A 21317-nucleotide genomic window follows, 5' to 3' on the forward strand; every position below is an offset into this window, starting at 1 on the left:
CCCAAAAGGGCTACAACCCTTAGGGAAGGCTCACTGCCTTACAGGAAGTCTCACTGACTTACAAAAAAATTTGGATTACATCTGGAGAATCATGAATTGATGAAATAGCATCTCAACATGCTTGAGTACAGTTCCGGTTAAGCTCACTGTCTAATCTTCTCTCCAACACACTTTTCACACAACTTCACATAACTTCACTGCTATTGGATGATTAATACATTATTCGCTCATAGCATGATACATCTAAATGATTATTACATTCATTTATACAAGTCATCAACCTGTATTTGAAGGTCGGCTCAACACACGCTACATATTACAAAAATATAATCACATGCTACAATAATGCATGCGGATCAAAACGAGGTTGGCTAAGACATAGTCTGGACCTAAACAACCACCGCAAATATGAAACACCTCCAAGAATTATGTCTCGATCATCCGCAACATGCTACAATATCATGAATGTCGCATAACACGAAGAACATCACCGAACACGGGAAATCTTCAATAACGCACACAACAATCAATGCGGACCACCAATATGCATAGCACACGATCTAGAAACATTCACAAGCAACGTGAATTACACCACAACAACTGCAACAACTCGGATTACTACAATCATCAACATCTCTCTATCAGAGCTCAAGAACACCAACACAACTGACTGTCAAACTTAAAGATTTGCTTGTGGATTTCCAAATCATGAACCAATGGAACTGAGGACACACATCAACATCCAAAATACATCCCACACATCCGCAACTAAGATATTTCAATTTCGGAGCAATACACACGGATATACCAAAACCTATCGACACTGAACAACTGAAATATCAACCGCAGTACCGGACCTCATAACTCGATCAAATCTCCATGCAGACCTTTGAAACTTCTGCTGAATAAACTAGAGATACTTATCACATAACCCATTAATCCGCATCAGCTCATCTACAACACACAGGCTAAACCAACTCATTTAATTTGACTACAACACTGAAACACACAGAGGAATATGTTGACATCAATGACAACACATCATTCAATCAACCAATATCCAACAATCTCTAACATAAAGAGCCACTTGAAGCCATTCTTTTTAGGAGCAATGTCACTACCCCAAAGCCGAGTAAATACTTTCTACCAATCATTATTACTACAATCCACCTGCCACACAAAATTAACATGCATAATCAAATCATAATTGTAGCATAAAGCATCATAGACCATTTTAGCCTTGGTCCTCATGAGTGGATTACCATCTACCCAGGTGAAAGATCGGTATTTGTTTGCATCCTCAGTGAGAAGCACACAGGAAACACTGAGAGAGGGAGGTGGGGGAGGGGGGTGAATCAGTGTTTCATATTTTTTAGTACTTAAACAAACTCCATGAAACCATTTAACATATAGATATGAAAATGCTAGCTTAACACAAAACGAGAACACAATATTTTTCTCGTGGAAAACCCTTTTGGGTAAAAAAAAAAAACCACAACAGAAGAGTTTCTTATTAATCAGCAAATGGGCATTAACCCAATCAATACATCAGTGAGCTTCAACTCATGATGACTGAAGCACCAACTATGATGACTGAAGCACCAACTTTAGCTGACAAAGGCACGAATCTTAGCTTGAGCTCCAACTCCTTTTTTGAAAAAAAAAACACCAACTTCTACAGGCTAAGGCACCAACCTTAGTTCAAAACAGATTCAAAGAACTTTTAGAGAACTTCAAAAGGCAGAAACTGAAAAATACCAGACCAAGGTTACTTAATGATCCTTAATTCATAACCACTGCCCAGTTCCTTTTTATCGAATTACTAAGGCACTGCTGGTTCAACCTGATATGCACCTCTGTGAATCACACAACTTCACAACAACACCAGTCCATAAAAAATGACTCAATCAAAGGTAAAAACCCAGCTCACATCCAAACTTGTACACTTCAGCAGCTCCAAAAATCATCACAAATCACGCACAGCTGCAAAAGTATTCCTAAAATTATCCGAACCCTTTTTAATGCACCAAAGGTAAAACACCACGACAGCATACCCCAACTATATGTATTTCAACTCTTAGCTTTTCAAGGAAAAGCGATGCCAAACTTTTCACACCCACGCTCTGGCAGAAGTAAATTTTTTAACGCACTGCAATCAGAAAGCTCATGACTCCTTAAAAAATTACGATACATTGAATCCATTTAAAAAAAAAAAATTCGACTTTACCACACCTACTGGAGAATAAAAAACCTCACAATTTAAATCCACCTCAGTATACTCAACACGACCTTTTTAAAAAAAAAATATATCAATCAATTCACCACAATTCCCATTTAATGAAAATTTCTGAATTCGTATTTTTTGTATCTTCTCACATCTGAAGCAAAAACAAAACCTTTTTAACTGATATCCCTCCAACATCCAGAAATTTAACGCATAACTCCCAGCATTAAAAAAATGACTCTTCTAGAAAAAAACGTATATTTAAATCCATCCACCTCCTCTGACATTGCTAAGAAAAAAATTATATCTATGAAGATTCGATTCCAACTCCTCATGCCGTCGCCTTTTTTTAAAAGTCGATTCCATCCACCTTAAACACAATATCAAGCAAATATGTGATTTTGGAATGATATACCAGCCAGCAAAAACAATGAAGACGGTTATAAATATTCTGCAGGCACAATGTGGCTAGAAAAACGTCTTCTATCCACATAAAAATAGTCATATTCATCACTAAAAAAAAATTTGCTGCTGGAAAGTTCGTAGACTTCATGAATTAAATTGTGGCCTTTACATAGCTAGTGCACATTCTGGATAAGTAACGACAGCTTTAAAAATATTTCCTCCTTATATGTTGCCCCCAATCTGCCACAAAAATCTTTCTTTTGACAATTCAAGGCTGACATGGCATGTGGAAAATTCAACTCATGACATGGCATAAAAATCTGATTTGTCATAGTTGGAGGACAATTAAGTAGTTGACAAGATCCAAGCAAGCTCACACACTGCTGATGCAGATACACAAGTAGGTCAAGCTGGTCAAGCTCCTCAAGTAGGTTAAGCTTAAATCTTGACAAGAGAAAAACTTCAACTTAAAACTCTGACATCAATGACGAAAAACTTCAACAATCTCCCCCTTTTTTGTCATTGATGGCAACAACATCTCCATTTGGAGACAAAGAACAATACTTCTCCCCCTGAGATCCTGCTCACCCTTTGACATCAATGACTGATATCAATCTGCAATCAACCAAAGATTGATACAAATTTATAATCAAACCCGCAAACACTAAACAGGGGCATAAAATAATACAATGAATACTCCTCCTGAGTAATACAACCCTTCAATGATGGAGTGAAACCACTCCTAACTGCTGTCTTAACCTTTCAAAAGTATCTCTGGGCAAGGGCTTAGTAAAAGCATCTGCAAGTTGATCCTTAGTAGAAATGATACTTGCTGATCACTGACTTGTTCACGCAAGAAATGATACTTGATCGGAATGTGCTTAGTTCTAGAGTGCAAAATAGGATTTTTTGATATGTTAATAGCACTCATGTTATCACACAAAATAGTAATGGGATGACTGAAATCTACCTTGAAACCTTTCAAAGTCTGCTTCTTCCAAAGAACTTGTGTGCAGTAGGATATTGCTGCTATATATTCCACTTTAGCAGTTGAAAGAGAGACAAAAGCTTGCTTTTTACGATGCCATGAAACCAAACACTTTCCAAGGAAGAAAGCACCTCCACTTGTGCTCTTTCGGTCATCAATAGAGCCACCCCAATCTGCATCTGTATAGGCTATAAGTGAGAAATCATTTCCACTGGGATACCAAAGGTCATACTCCATAGTACCTTTGAGGTACTTGAAAATTCTTTTGACTGCATGAACATGTGTCTCCTTAGGGGCAGCCTGAAATCTTGCAACATATCCTACTTAGTTAAATTTTAATTATATTTAATTTCATATTTTAATTTAAATGTTATTTTTATTCTTTTGTATTTTAATTTTATTATTATTATATATTATTAAATCCTATTTCACAATGGGGACATTACAGGGACCCACATCCCATACAATTTCTTTGCAGAGATACTTCTTATAATTAATACTCTATTAGTGGGAGATATTGCTGCAATTACAATGTGGTCGCCAACTTGAACACTATACCTCACCTTCTATCTCCTCCTGCAAGGCATCTGTTCTTCGGACCTCCCCCTTATTGCTCCATCATCTCTCTATTAATCCTACAGTTTTCTCTTCCAGCTTGAATGCTTCATTCCTCTTCCCTCTTGCAGGGTATTCACTCTTCTTCCTTCTCTCATTCCTCCTACCTTTCTCCAGTTTGCTCCTCCAGCTTGACCATTTTACCTTCATTGTCCTCCTTTGGCTTGAATAACTCAGTTCATGGTCCTCCAACTTGAATGCCGATCTTCCATCATCCTCCTTTGGGTTGAAGGCCTCAATTCATGCTCCTTAAACTTGATGCCATCACCTCTAGCATGCTTATCTGGCTTGAATGCTTGTCACATGCGGGACTGCTGCTATCTACCAATTAATGTAAGTGGGAGTACAATTTCAGCATGCCTACTGGTGTTAGAATGTCACTTGGCAAGATTTGAACCTTGGTCTTCAACATGAGAACCTAATGGCCCTACCTGTTGACCACAATCCCTTTGACAGCATCCATTGCTCTATTACTGTGCATTTTAGAAGATTTTCAGATTAAAAAAGTATATATTTTTAAATAGGTGCTTGGTAAACTTTTGGTTTTTGTGAAATCTGTAAAAATGATTAGTTTTTTAAATTTAAACAAAACTAAAAGTATATTAAAGATAAAGTGCTCTTATTTTTTTTTAATTTTGTAAACTTAACTAAATCTACTATATAATGCATATAGATTCACTGTTGCATTTAGTTTGAGTAACCTAAACATCAAAGCTTGTATTAATCATTTTTTATACAAGTAGATCATAATTCAAGAACTTTTCCAAGAATTTGATGTTATTACTTTGAAATATACAGTCTGCAATTATCTATGTTTTAACACTGAACCTCAATTGATTCTCTAGACGATTCTTTGGAATGCCCCTGTTTATCAGGATGTATCTATTTCATATCTGGTTCAGCATGGTTTTGTTAATCCAAGTTGAAGCTGTATGCCCTATGTATTCTTTTATTTTCGGTAATTAATCTTTTCTTTCCTTATTGTTTCTACTTTGGCACAATCCCATGTTTTATAATTTGTAATTTGCCTTTTTATTGCTTTTTAGGGGCTACATAGAAGCAGTAAGAGAGATGGAGCAACAACTGCAAGAAGGAAAGGTTGATGGTATCAATAAGTTTGATGATATTGTGATTGCTTGTGGAAGGTGATTGTTTTAACTTTTTTCACATGAAAAATGTAGCCATAACTTTGCACACGGAGGAAGGAATAATTACATAATTAGTGCTTACTCTTATAATTTTACTAAATCTCATGAAAATGCATATCCCCGCAACTTGGTTGATTCTGCATATATTATATCTTGTTAAAGAATGTCAATTTCAATTGTTACTTAAGAAAATTGTTATCGTCACAACTAATTAGCAGAAGTGTTAAGCCTGAGATATATCCATAGATTCTACACTAGAAAGTGAGCTAGGAATACCTTAATTAACAATTATTGAGCTTGTGAAAAGATTTAGCTGTCTATAGAAGGAAATTGAATAAGAAAGGAATAAATAAAGTTGAAGACTACAGTTCAATAAATTCATGTGTTTTTGAAGGGGTTTCCTGTGATTGGGGCAAGTTTTGAGATTTTTTCTTGCTACTCAGTGGTGAGTAATACTGTGAGTTAGTCAGCCACCTGATAGGCTCATGAGTACTTGCCGGTATTTTCAATCATTATTGTGAAGATTCTGGGAAAATAATGCTTATTGGGATATGACTAATTCCTAGCTACAAATTAGAAGTGCAGACATGAAATTTGAGCACAAGGGTCTAAAATCTAAGATCTCTTGTCAAGTGCTTGTATCAAAAAGTTAGGAGTAATGCAAAAGGTTATTAAAGCTATTGCAGGGACTAAGCTTTCCCTACCCATTTTAGTCTATCAAGCTATTTTGAGAGTACAGGAACTGTGAACACTGAAGAGCAATTCAAGAGGCATTCTTGGGGCAATGAGAGTTTGTATCATTGTTATGAAGTGAGCTATCTTTTGAACAGTGAGATTTTATTCCCATGAGAGTTTTATGCCTAGAAATCTGTAGCAGTTGATGTTTTCTGTGGTATGTTCCATTTATTTAATCTCTATTTAAATTGAAGGATAATTAAATAAAAAATTCATTTAAGTTTATGATAACATTTCTATTTTCTAACAACGATGTTTGGGAGGTTAGGTAGAGTGTATGGTACAGCCATCAGTATCTTCATTTGAATTAAAACCATGACACATAATATTTACTGTGGGTGCCAAAGGCTGTTTTAGTTGTTTAGAGTCAGCCTTTGTAATATGCAATCATTTTAGTTTCCTCTCTCAGCTTGATTTTGACTATAAAATTATCTACTGCTATTTTTTACCTGGGATGCATGTAGTCAGTTCACTATTTAGTATGTTACCCCTATTGTTATCTTGATTATAAATCTAATTAGTTTTTCTGATGTGATATTTTCAGTGGGGGAACCACTGCAGGCTTGTCACTTGGGTCACATTTAAGTAGCTTGAAGGCTAAAGTAAAATCTTTCCCTTGGAATTTGTATATTTTTTCCATTTGCTTGATGAAACTTAATTATATAGGCCAAGCTAAAAGATGTTGATATAACAGGTACATGCATTTTCTGTTTGCGATGATCCTGACTACTTCTATGATTACACACAAGGCCTTTTGAATGGCCTTAATGCTGGCCTCAACTCTCATGACTTAATCAGTATTGCAAATGTGAGTACAGAAGATAACATTTGATTGCTGCAAATTATGTGAATTGCAAATGATGTTTTCTGATTTGTTCACGAAGTTGCAATATTTTGGACCATAGCATCTTTATATGATATTTGTGGAACTTTGCAGGTTAGGAATTTTTCTGATTAGACCAGTGGAAAAATAAACAAAAAATAACACTTATATGATTGCAATTTTATAAGTGCTTGAATTGTAAAAATGAGCTATAGAAATGAAAAGTTTGAAGGAGTTCATGAAAAATTTTCATGGTTCTTGCATCAATCACAAGGAACAAAAGACTAAATCTAGAATACCAAGCTCTAGGAGCTTGCTTTAATCCATAAAGGGCTTGCTTGAGTTTGCATATATAATCTTTGTTCTTTGACAAGATGAATCTTTCAGCTTGTTCAATATAAACCTCCTCTTCTAGATGTCCATTGAAAAATGCTGGTTTGACATCCACCTAGTAAACTTTGAAGTATTTGTGACAAGCAAATGCTAGGAACATCCTTATAGCCTCTAGTCGTGCAATTGGGGCAATTGTTTCTTCAAAGGCAACCCCTTCCACTCGTGCTTAGCCTTTACATACTAATCTTGCTTCATTCTTTACCATTTGACCGTCTTCATTTAGTTTATTTTTGAAAACCCATTTGGTACGAATTAGATTTACGTCCTTGGGTCTTGGGACAAGTTCATGTTGATGTGTTTTTAGGACACCTCGAACACAGAATAAAATACCAAGTATACTCTTTTGAACAAAGAAACCTCATATGCTAAATAATATGATCAAATGAGACAACTCCAAGGTTTACAATGTGTACAATCTACTTTATGCTCGGGATAGACTTAGTGATGTATGATGTGATATTGCCGGAATCACAAGGGGACTTACAATTATGAACACTATTGGAACATGGAATCTATACTAACTCACTTGGAAAATAAATACAAAAGGAGATATGAATTTAGAATGTCTATACTAATCCTAGGAAGGTAAGAGATTACTGTTGACTCAGTGCCACCAAACCAAGCTTTGCTTCGCCATGAAGAAACAACTACTCAAAGATGGTGCAATCTCGTAAAGATAGTCGAATGATTTTCATATCACCTATGCACACCAATATTATGAACAATGAGCATATAACAATTGAAGTTAAGCTTTTAGATAAGTTTAGTCTAACCACGCACTACGACTTGCAATCGACAAATTCCAAGTGGTATGAACACTAGGCTTCAACATTCATGAACAATAAAATCTTCCATTCATCTAACACATCTAAGCTATGAGAAGTAGAGACCATGCAACAAGTTGAAATAGCACACAAGATTCACCATGCCTTCAATGAAAATAGTATGTTTATTACAGCAAGCCTTGGCAACAATCTCCTTTCCTCCTATTCTACTGCTACTTTGATTGCTTCTACCAAAGTTCAAAAACTTGGACTCGCCACGGACTCGGCAAACCAAATATTTGGACTCGGACTCGGACTCGTGAAAGACTCGCGAAAGACTCGGCAAAAAAAAAAAAACCCATAGTTTTACAAAAAAACATAAAGAAATTAATGCATTTAGAGAACATAAGAGCCATAATTGAAACATTACACATGTCATATGATCAACAAACGCGCAATATTTGAAATTTCATCATTCATACTAATAGTTTCAAACTTTCAACTCTAAAATGTATAATACCAAGATTTCTTCAATGCTAATTATGTTGTTATATGGAGCCTAATCAGACTCGGAGGTTAAATTTTCCCTACTTCCATCTGCGCAGTTTCCCCCTATATTTTTTGACGGGGGTTTGGGGGTTGCGCCCCCAAGTTGGGGTCAAGGGGCATCGCCAAAAAGTCAAAAAGGGGGGGGAGTTATGCCAAATGAAGGCCAAAAAAACAAAAAAAAACTCATTTTTAAAGCTTGCTTGATGGTTTTTCTGGGTCGCGTGAGTCCATTTGAAAGACTCGCGCGAGTCCGTGCAAAAGACTCGCAAGTCTTTCAAATGGACTCACCAGGACTCGCCTCGCGAGTCCTTGGCGAGTCGACTCATGGCTCCCACGGACTCGCGAGTCCGTGGCAAGTCCACGAGTTTTTAAACTATGGCTTCTACTACTAACTATCTATTAACTATTCACTATTAACCTTTACAAATGAGGTGATTGAGCCTTATATAGAGGTCTTGTTACAATTCAATGGCTTAGATTGATTCAAGATCAATGATTGAGAGAACATGATAAACCTTAATTAGTCTTAGTTATAACTAACTCCATTCGACCAACGACAAAATTACAATACGTAGGACACATGCCCATCGTTGAATTCTAACAAATAGGAAATGAGGTTAGGTACACTGAACAAACTTTGATGCAGTGCCATGTGTCACTTGCTACTCATGTAGATCAATCAGGTTCAATGAACCTGGATGTGCTGACTTGACATGACTTGAGTGGTTGATAATGAGTAGGATGCCGCCTCAGCATGCACAACATGTAGATCATCAAAAAGTGTTTGTGATTAAGCAATATCTCTTGATACTCAACATTATCCAGTTGCTCGGTGTGATGATGATGGGGGCATTGTTGAAATGTGGTATACACATTCTGTATATATTATTCTGTCATCAATCTCTTCATACTTACATATTTGTCTTTCTCAAGCTGGAAGTGATGACCGATGCTGCCAATCTTCAACAGGCATATTCCCAAATTGTATCATCTAGATGATCAAGCTGACTTTCCAACTTTGCTTAACTCTTCTTAAACTATCCAACTTGATAATACTTGCATTTCAATCCTCTAACTTGGGAATTTCGTCCTTCAATTGCACTAGCCTTATTGATGCTTGGTCTCAACTTACTTCATGATGCCTTGGCTTGATCCTCCTTTCCTAAAGGTGTACTTGACCTTGATCTCCCTTGTAACTTTGACTTGAATTCCTTGCCATGATTGGAGTGTTAATCTTCATTTTTGCAATTATTTCCTTCACCTAGCCTATCTTGATGTAAAGCTCTTCATTGTGAAGTAGTCCCCATTGATCCCCCCTTGTTGTGCTGATTGTAACCTTGGATTTTCTGAAGAAAATTCAAGGTAATTGCAAAATATCCTCATCCTCATGGCTACGCCTTGAAACTATCTTGATGTTATGAAGCACCTTTCCTCTATCATCTTGAAGGCCTTAATGCCAACCTTCCTTAGTTTTAATGAATTCAATGACAGATGTTGACTTGCTCCCTCTATCCTATTGATGCCCTGAATACCTCAATGTTTGTAAGGCGACCTCCACTTTGAAGTCCTTTCCTTGATCTTGATTTGCCCTAGAATTGATGTCTTGACGTTCATCCTGCATTGTGATTGATCCTTAAGGTGACACTTGAGTTCTTGTCTTGATGCTGACTCCTTTGATGTTACACCCTTGAATTGCAATGTTGATTTCCTCGTTGACTTCAAGACCTGAAAAGAAAACAAATAAGAATCAAGGATTGAACAAGTAAAATAATAAAAGAACACCTAGTCTTTTCACCATCTTACAATGCTAATTCTACTTTCAAAGATCAATTCAGATCTAGAAAAGGCATTCTATACATGAAATTCACTTGAAATCAGTCTGACTTGAGTTCTAATCCTCAAAAAGCTGCCCAGATCTGCACCCTATGTCTGATTTTAATCCCAAATTCACAGGTGTGTTACTATAATGTAGGTGCTTTGATGATGAAATAGATGCTTGATGCCTCCCATTTATAAGCTTCGCACCTTCTCAACATGTTCACCACCAAACTTGGCCGACTTGGTTGTTTTGAAGTGTTTCTCTGCTTGACAAAACCCTTTACCTGACTTGAGAAACTTCATTTATGCTTCACCTTTCTTGTGCAGAAATTAACCCTTTGTGTGCATAGTGGGTTTGAAGCATGCTTGTGTACAATGTTGAGCGCATTTCATGAGATGCCTTGCATAAGTTTGTAAAGTCGGCTGACATCTAAACAACACTCTTTCTCTCCCAAGCCAAGTCGATTGGCTGAATAGCTCATTGAGGGATATAAATAAAGACTCAGATGTTGAAACCTTCCCTCCTCATAATTCACAACTCATCATGTAAGATCACTCCCCCTGTTCTAGACCAAATTTCGTGCCTGTCTACTCATTGTAATTTTGTCAAACAGTTTGCTTGCAAGCTGTTTACTGGTTTTCTGATTTGTTCTCAGTTTGTAGTTGATTGAACAGGGTTTAGAAAGAAAAGACATACATGAACATAACACAAATACTGATATTGCAGATTGCTATATTAACTTCAACAAGATTGAGCCAAATGGATCATTTATTCTAACTCCACAGTTCTGGAAAACATTAACAACAAACTACAACTTAGTTTCCCACACACAATGAAAACATTACAATATTTTGCATACCAAATCACTGCTCCGGGTGTGATATAAAATCTGAGTACATTAACAGCATTACAAACCCTGAATCTTCACATTCCAGCTTCGTACAACACACTTCCAGCCATGTACGGCTTGCAATGAACTCCCAAAATATGTAAATTAACACCAGCAGATCATTCACAGCGAACAGCCATTAACCTATCCTCAAATCATCCAATCGAATCCTTCCTAGCACTGAATATTAGCTTCTGCGACTACCACAAACTTCTGATTTATCTTGAAGCTCAAACCCAAATCCTTATGACTCTGTCTTTCAACAGCGAAGAGAATGTTAGCATAGAGGGATTTCGTCCTCCAGGCCCAATAATCAGATTTCCAAGAAATCCAACAGCATAATATTAACTTCATCCAAGCATGCTGAAAATGAGCTCTTAAATCCAATTAATAACTTCTTCATAAGAGCCCACTCACTTGTCTTGTCAATGTGGGGTAATAAAACACTATTATATTTTATCGCCCTTTATGTGTGCAGTGTACCTTTAGAAATGAAAGGGGACATTTAATATTTATGACTTAATACTTTATTATCCCACTATAGTCATTTATTAAATAAAGTTAAATATTTAAATTTAACTTTATAACTTGATTTAAATAATAAATATTAAATGACTATAATTGTCCGCCAACCTCCCGAATATTAACCATGAAATCTCTGGCACCCACTGAAGATCTGGGTCACTCTAAGTGACTTACTATAAATAGTAAGCCATAGCTACATCAAATCACCTCAGAATGACCTACAACTGAAAATGCTTAGGCGAAATTCCTCCAAGATCCCTTCTGTGTCTTGGTTAGCCTACGGGACCATGAGAAAATAGGCTTACGACATATCATGAGTTAACTGGCTAGAAAGGGGACATTACACATCAAAATTGAATTTGCTATGCCATTTAGTGTGAATTATGGTATGTTGATTTGATTTCAATTTTCAATATTGTTTAGGTCTGATTTCATGACTTTAAGTCTGATTTTAGAGTTTCAGGCCTAAGTTTGATTGCTTGCAGGTTTGAGTTTTGAACTTTATGTTTGAGTTTGATGTCTCTAGGTCCTTTTAAGACTTGATTTTCATACCTTGATCAACCCCCCAACTCCCTCCTTGGGCGCATATGAGCCCCTTGCTTGCATAGCAAGCTGGAGCTATACCTTTGGACAAACCATAATATGGGTGGATTTGATGCCTTGGCTTGCACAACGGGTTTAGTCAGGTGGCATGCACAAAGTTGCATATGATAGGTATGAGTGCACAACGCAAGGCGATGTGGAGCACATCCAAGGAGGCTTCATGCACAAAATGGTGAAGAGCACATAAGAAGGTTGCAATTGCACAATTTGATGTAATGGCGGGATTTACTTGTTACCTTGCACACGAATGATAGGCATGAGTGCATTTGAAGTGGATATATGCACAAGAGAGCACACTTGGAAGTTAACCATGCATAAGTAAATGAGGGCGGGTTCTAGGTGTACAAACTTTGCCTTGAGCGCATTTTGAAGGTCTATTTGCACAAATTTAAACGGAATCTTGTTTGGCACCATCAAGCCTTGAACTTCACTAAAGTCGCCTTGGGCACATTTGAAACTCACCCTTGCACAACTTTGATCAACATCATTCTTCCTCAATCATTGAGTGCATACTGAGGGCGCTTTTGCACAATCCTAGGTCGAGTTTTGAGGGTAGGCTTGCATAAGTCAGACTTAAGGTTGAGTGCGGAAGAGTGGTACCTCTGCACAAACAAAGTGTATGGCGGGATTAGGGGGTGGAATGCACAAATTCATACATGCCTAAATGGGGTTGTGTTGACGTGTTTTTTATGACTATGTCTAACACAAAATAAAGTTGCCTAATGGTACTTCACTCTCTCTTGATCAAAGAACGATTGTACGATAAGATTGCAGTAAGTTCAGACAATTGAGTCCAGGGTTCCTATATGCAATGGACGTGACTCAATTGGCTGATGTGATTTGCTGGTAATCCAAGGGAACTTACGTTTGGATCTTTCTTTCACTTCTTTGCTGTGGCTGGAACTTCATCATCGGATATGGCAATTCTGTGATGCTTCTGCTTGTACTTGAAATGAACTAAACTGGAATGGACTGAAATTAATGGGGAAAGGGTTAGAAGGATCTAAATTTATTCCTAAGGGCAGTGATATCAATAAACCAAGCTCTGCTTCGCCAAGATTAACTACAACTCCACACGAAGTGGTGCAATCTTCTGAGGATGTTGAAGGATTTTCACATTGAGAAAGTGCATTTGAATACCCAACATGACGCAACCCAAACGACTATTCACAATCGAACTTAGCACAAATTTGGTGGTTTAAGCTAACTTTACATCGCAACTTATAATCAACAAGATGCAAAAAGTATGAGCCATGGAAATTCATCAAACACCATTACATTCTCCATTGAAAATCAAAGCACTACTCTAAGTGAGGAAGGTGAAACCATGCAAGTTTTGAAAAATAACTTAAGTGGACCATTAGAGAACAATGTTTCATTGTTATTATCTCAAAACTTATTGCAACAATTTCATACAAATCTCCCTCCTTTTAGAAATGAGGGGGGTCACCCCTTTATATAGGCTTCATGCCTTGACTACATGCAAACCCTAATTAGGGTTTTCCCTAAATGATTCCCCACACATGATGCAACAAGGCGAGAATCAACAATAAATGCCCATGATGTCCATATACAATTAATTCCAGCCCATTACAATTGGATTCCAAAATGCATTAAATGCACCATTCTTTACTAAATTTGCCCAACATGCAATGAATATTCCCTCTTGCAAAAATCGCCCATGCTGCCATAAATGCCCATTTCTCCTAAATGCAATGGCTGCATGCAAAATAATCTGTCATAATGTCATAAATGTGGCGGCTACATGCAAACGATGCCCTATAATTTAGCATGCATTGACCTGGCTGCCACTTGGCGAGAAACCCTTGGAGAAAGAACTATCCGAGAAGAATTTTCTTGAAGTCTTTTGAGTTCATCCTGTTCCATGGAAGCTTTTTCATCGATTTTCCACAATTCTTATTTTTAGGAATTTTTTCAAATTTGAGTTCCGGGGTCTAGGGGAGAGGAAATTTTGTCATGAATCCAAATCTATCATCATTGTGCAATTTGGATGATTTTTGATGCCTGAAAATGGATTTTTCAAAAAAATTTCCTGGGGGTTTTTTTTTTTTTTTTTCAATTAATCCTTGACTTCAATTTTCTTGTGCCTTGGAATTCATTTGTGATATCCCCATATTGTGAAATAATAATTTATATCTTAATTATTTAATTATGAGTTCATTGATATGAATGAACCGGTCATGCCATCCTATAATATAAGTATAACAATTAAATTACTATTAAATTATTAATTAATAAATAACTTAATATTTATTTGAATATGAAATAAATTTAACAATAAAAAACTAATTATTTAATTATATTTATTAATAAATACTATTATCAAATTAATTAATATTAATTATATTTATTAATATTAATTATATTAATTAATGAGTAAAGAATCCTGGTTAATATACTCCTTCAGACCGACAACAAAAGAATTGGTCTAATCAATGAATGAAGATTTTTTATTAATATCGATTAAGAATATGGCATCGATAGTTATGTTTAATCTTGATTGATGGTTATTGAATAGGTTTAGTAAACAAAGGATATTACAATCACAACCTTTGGGTTATAAAGAGACACAACAATATGATAAGTTGCGATTTGAAGAAAGACGATTCCATTAAGCAAGGTTAGGAATTATTATCAAGAAGCCAGCTGAAGAATAACAACCACTTTGTCTTTTTAGAAGTCAAAGCATCGATTAATATAGGGAAGGATTAAAAGTGCGATTCATTAAAGGGTACGATTATCAAATATTCAATTCACATAAGCAGCGAATACAGTATTAGAAGATGTTTTGTCAAAACAGCAACTACGTAAGATTCAAGACAAAGTATATGGCGACTTTGTGATAAGTTAAAAATATGTTAAGATGTGACTTGTTCTTGAGTCATGATCATTGGTGAAAGGAGATGACTTTTTGGAAGATATAAGATCGTATTGGTAAAACTTAGGAGAAGGTGGTGGAAGTTGTGGGGAATAAGGAAGATAGTAAAGGGAAAGAAAGAGACCGAACTAAGATCAGATCAGGACTGTTATTAATTTACAGGCAACAACATCCCTGTTCTTGGTGGTATGCATGGGGGTGTGCTTAATATGCATGTTGAATATATGAAGCCCGATAATGTTTTTATACAGAATTTAATAATAATACCATAGACTGCAATATAATATACAGTTTTATTCAATAATACGGTGAAGTGCTTAATAATAATAATATTACCATAGACTGCAAGATGTATTATAATACATAATTTTATAACAGTGGCAGACCAGATCTGACATGTGTCAGATCTGTCTGCTCTTACCAGCCACTATATATATATATATATTAATAATTAATGTTTTTTTAGTAGTGGTAGTATTAATGAAAGGTAATTGGGAAATCCATTAATAATTGGTAATATATATATATATATATAAAGAAATCTTGATCAGAAAATAATAATACTAAATAAAAATCAGAAAGAACTCTTAGAAATAGTCAATAAGAGGAATAACGAAATTTATTGTCTAATAAGGAAAATACATAAGTACTTGTTAATAACTAATAAATTGAAGAATATCAATGATTGGCTTCATGTTTAGTCTCTCAATCAAATTTAGTATATTGAAATAGATTAAATATATTAAGTAGGTAGGGGACATTACATCATCCTTCATCCTTGGGCGTGGAATTCATGCCTTGGAGGATTTTTTTTAATCGTCTTGTCTTTCCTTGGTACCCTTCTGCAACGCTCTGTCATGAACTTGGGCGTTATTTGCTTGCAGAGAAGGAAATTATGGTGTGGAGGAAATCCCCCTTCTAGCGCCCTCCTTTGCACTTGGGTGCTATTTGACCTTTATGAAGGAATTCTATGTCATGGAAGAGATTCCACCTCTCCCTCTGTTTGGCGCCTGTTGTGACGTTTTCACACATCGCCCCATTACAAATGGGGACCCCTGCTTTTTTGCTTTTTAGGGTTTGTTTTCTAGGTCTTTTAGGGTTTTGTCAGTTAGCCTTTGCATTTTGAGTGTCGCCCAGGGGATCACCTAGATAGCAAGTCTGGCTTGAGTGATGTCCTGATCCTGAAATTTTGGCTAAGTTTGGAATGTCCTGATCCTGAAATTTGACTAAGTCTGGAAACTGAAAAACCTCAAAAAACTAGATTTTGCAATATAACTCCTGGAGGTCTGAAACCACTCTCAAACATCCTGAAAGTATATATGGAATATAACTTAAAGTATAACACTTATACTTAAATGTTATATTCCATAAAAATTATCCTGATAGAGAGTTCAAAAAGTCAAATTTCGCTCCTGTCCTTCACTGAGGATCCAGAGCGCATTTCGCTCCTGTCCCTCTCCAAGGGACCAAGGCGAAGTGCTCCTGTCCCTCACCAAGGGTCCAAGGCGAAAAAGCTTATTTGAGTCATTCCTGGCCTTGTTTGGTCAAATTGAAACATCAAAGGCATGGTGGATGGCAAAATGAATGTGATAGAACATCCAGACTTGATTAAAAACAAAGAAATGATGAAGTTTTTGCCTAGAGGGTCAAAAGTGCTCCTGTCCCTCACTGAAGGACCAGAGCGATTTTCTTTATATGCACAATTTTAGACCTTTCTTGGACATTAACTTTTATTCATAGCATGAAGTAAGATGAAATCTTCCTTAGCCAAGAATTTCGAGATGAAGGATGAGGCATTTTGGCCTAGAAAGCAAAAAGCGCTCCTGTCCCTCACTGAAGGACCGGAGCTTGAATTTCAAATTTGCACTATTTTTGCAAGATCAAGACAATTTTATGATTTGAAGAGGTCAAGGGAGGCATGTTTTGTCCATTGAATATAATTTGAGTGGTCCACAAAGGAGGAAATCATCCCAAGTGACAAAAAGTGCTCCTGTCCCTCACTGAACGACTATGGCGTTTTTTTTCAAGTTTCTCCTCTTTGTTTAAGATTTTGAGGCAAAACCTGACTTGGATGGGAGGAAAAATGATGTTTTATGCCTTAGACACAATTGAGGGGTTTAAAGAACAAAGAAATACACCAAGATGTAAAAAAGTGCTCCTGTCCCTCTCCAAGGGTCCAGAGCGATTTTCTAAAAAGTGTAAATTTCTTGCAAAGACAAGGCAAGTTTGTGATTGAAATGAATGGAAGAAGACATGATTAGCCCATTGAAGATAATTTGGAAAGCTAGCAAAGGACGGATAGGCTTGAAATTGCAAAAGTGCTCTTGTCCCTCTCCAAGGGACCAGGGCGAAATCTCCAAATATGCCCATTTACCTTACATTTTGAGATGCTATTTTTATTACCAAGACTCAAGGAGTGGGGAATGATGTTCTACGCCTTGAGGGTAATTTGAAGATTAATGCGATCATGAATTTGTGCAATGGACTAAAAGTGCTCCTGTCCCTCACTGAAGGACCAGGGCGATTTTTATAAAATCAACAATTTCCCTCCGAGATTATGCTAAGGCAAGGTTGTGCGAGATGGGAAAGATCTTCCAAAGCATGGTGAACAAAGGTTTGACTTCAAAATTTGAGAATCCTAGCCCAAAAATGAAAAAGCGCTCCTGTCCTTCACTGGAGGACCAGGGCGAAAATCTTGGGAGAGCTTATTTTGCTTTGCAAAAACGAGTTGGGCATGCATGGAACAAGTGAAAGAGATCATTGCTTACTCCACAACGAGAATCAACAAATGAAAGATGAAGGATTGAGGACAAAAGTGAAAAAGTGCTCCTGTCCCTCACCCAGGGTCCAGGGCGAAAATGTCCTAAGGCACGTTCCTTCTAAAGATCAAGTGAATTAAACTCAAGACTCCAATCAAAAATGCCATTTTAAAATGCCTAGATGAAGTTTTGAACATGAAAATGAGGAATGCAAGGGTCAAATTGCAAGTTCGCTCCTGTCCCTCTCCAAGGGACCAGAGCGAAGTCATTGGCATTCTTTATTTTTACATTATTTCAATGTTGATATCTCTCCAAACCGCATGAAATGCCAAAATTGCCAACTTCAAAATATTTGAAAAAATTAATTAAATTGGCATTTAATAAAGGCGCATGGCATTTAATAAATTAATTTTGAGCCTCAAAAAATCAAATTTTTTATTATTAAGGCATTTAAAATTAATTTTTGTGAAATTAAAAATTAAAAGTTGAGCGCACAAGGCATTATTTTGCCTTTATTGTTAAGTCGGCCTTCTTCTTAGTGGGATTTTATTTTATTTTAAAGCTTATTTGCTAGGTCGGCCTCAACAAGGATCAAGGTAAGCGCTCTATATAATGGGAGAGGTTCTTTAGCAAATTCAAATCATTCTTGCATTATCTCTCATGCGAACTTGAAGAGCAATTTGAGGAGGGCGAAATTCATCTTGAAGGCTATTGGAGAGGCATATTTCTTGCTAGTTTGGAGGATAATTTCCAGATTTTTTGAAGACATTTGAAGGCGAATTTCCAGATTTTTGGAGAAGCTAGTGGAAGGTGAAGCTCTTTTGAAGGCCAAAGGAGGCGTACTTCATCCAAGGGAGGACTATAAATCTTGCCCAACAAAATCCAGTCTTCTTCCTTCATTTTTTCAAGGTTTTGTAGTTAAGTACTCAAAGGAAGAGGTATGAAGAATCATTTTTGAAATTCTTATTCAAGACTTATTGTGATCCCATTGCAATTTTGTAAAACCTAAGTCTTGAAAATCCAATTTCCATTCATTATTAGTTTGAAAATGTGTAATTCTTGATTTATCATGACTTTTTCAAATTAATATCTTAAGTTTTACCTTTGAAAGGTCTTAAATTTCATACTTTAAGGTTTGATGCTCAAAAGACTAACTTTAATATTTTGTGTAGGCATCAAATGGAGATCCCGGAGTTGGAAAATCAAGCCAGATCAAGGACAGTCTCCTCCAAGAAGATCAAGCAAGGACAAGGGCGACCTTCTTCAGTCTAGCATTGACAAGGACGGCCTTCTTTGGACTAACATCATCATGACTAACCTCTTCCAATCCAGCATTCTAAGGCGAGGTACATCATCATCCTGCACATCAAAGACACAAGAAGTTAGAGCAAAGGGTTCGTTGAAGAAGCAGATAGTTCCAGAAGAGTTAATTAAAGATAGCTTCTCAACAACATCAAGTTGAATATCTACCAAGTTACAAGTGTCAGACCAGGTGGCATCCTAGTCATCACTTCTCCAGTCAGTGTGGTCCACCTCAGCATGCCCAGATTCAATGTACCTAACTCATGGAAGGTGGCACAAACTTCGATGTACCTACCCCAGCTATCTATTGGTGGAATTTTCTAGAGAGGACATGTGTCCAAGCAATACAATTATTTCATTGGTCAAGCATTAAATGTTATGTAATGGTTGTAACAAACCCTAATTAGGGTTTTCATTGTTAAATCTTGGCCATTGATCTCAAATTGATCTTAGCCATCGAATTGTATTAAGGACACTATATAAGCCTTGGCATTTCATTTGTAAAGGCAATAGAAAGTAAGTTAGAAGCAGTTAATAGAAGATAGATAGAGAGTAGTTAGAAGGTGATTAGCTAGTTGATAGAATAGCAATTAGAGTAGAGTAGAGAGAGAAGGCAAAGATTGTTGCCAAAACGTTGTTGTAAGAGACTTGTAAAACTTCATTGAAGAAATGGTGAAATTTATGGGTCGATTCGACAATTTGCATGGTCTCTATACTTCTCATATTTGATTTCATGTTATTAGATGAGTGGAAGAAATGTTTTTGATTGATGGTGAAATTCGTACATCCATACTACTAGCAATTTGTTGATTGCAGACTTGCCTTGTGTAGTCAACTGGAATCATTTAGCTTAAGCTTAACTTCAATTGTCGCTTCTTCATTGATATGCATCAACTTGATGGTGTCTATGCTTGCAGTGATGATTTGAACATCATAAAGCTTTCCTTCGAAGATCGCACTAGCCTTGTGGAGATGGTCCTGTGATGTCAAAACAAGACTTGGTTAGAATTTCATCAAAGATCATTCATTGCTCCTACATTCTTAGTATTAGGATTAGATTCTTTCCTCACCCTCATCTTTTTTCCTTTTTTCAAATCAAAGTTGGTAAGACTTGTGATTCCAGCAAATCAGGCGTTCAATCATCAAACGTAAGGCCCCTTGAAGAAACAACATTTACAACGACCACTGGTGCTTATCCACACGTAGAGATCCTACAACGAAGAACCTTGGAGTCATCCTGATTGATCCTTTTTTGTGATATCTTCAGCAATCAGAGGCTTTATTCAAGAGAGGATAAGGTACCCTTAGGTATTTTATTCTGTGTTTGATAGTGTACAAAATACACGTCAACAGCGCCCTACCTGACCTTTGGGCGGAATTTCATGCTTGAGGAGGAACTTTGACTGGGCTTGACTTTCCTTGGCACCTTGGTTTTAGCACCCCTCAACCATCTTGGGCGCTAATTTGGCATGATGGTGGAATTTTGAAGTTTTTGCTACCTTCAATGACCCCCCTTCTTGAGCGCTCTTGCTTCTCCTTAGGCTTTGATTCACCAAGTGCAGGACAGTGTGTTGTTTGGGCAACCTTACAACACCCCCCCAATTTGGCGCCCATCTATGCACTTGGGCGCTGGAAGACCCACTTGCAGGAATTTGGGATTTTGATGTGCTTTCCATGGCACCCCCACTTTAGCGCTTCTCTCCGTGTTTGGGTGCCAATTCATGTGCCTGCAGGAAGGTGTGTTCTAGAGGAATTCTTCCACAACATCAATTTGGCGCCTCCTTGTATTTGGATGCAATGCTTTGGTGAAGAATTTTTACTTGGTGTTTCATCTAGATTGGCCATTCTTCGACTATTTTCAAGGTGCCACATTTGGA

At 36.8% G+C, this 21317-nt stretch overlaps 1 protein-coding gene across 3 annotated transcripts in view; it reads left to right on the forward strand.

The window, feature by feature from the left end:
• LOC131051634 (putative D-cysteine desulfhydrase 1, mitochondrial) overlaps window positions 1-21317 on the forward strand; it is a 113715-nt gene that overhangs the window by 33151 nt on the left and 59247 nt on the right. For all 3 annotated transcript variants that reach the window (XM_057986199.2, XM_057986200.2, XM_057986198.2), the window contains 3 exons: window positions 5279-5377; window positions 6660-6717; window positions 6810-6923. In XM_057986199.2, the coding sequence (XP_057842182.2) occupies window positions 5279-5377; window positions 6660-6717; window positions 6810-6923 (271 nt within the window). The remainder of the gene's footprint in view (window positions 1-5278; window positions 5378-6659; window positions 6718-6809; window positions 6924-21317) is intronic.

Source organism: Cryptomeria japonica, chromosome 8, assembly GCF_030272615.1.
Source record: "Cryptomeria japonica chromosome 8, Sugi_1.0, whole genome shotgun sequence".
Classification (NCBI taxonomy): domain Eukaryota; kingdom Viridiplantae; phylum Streptophyta; class Pinopsida; order Cupressales; family Cupressaceae; genus Cryptomeria; species Cryptomeria japonica.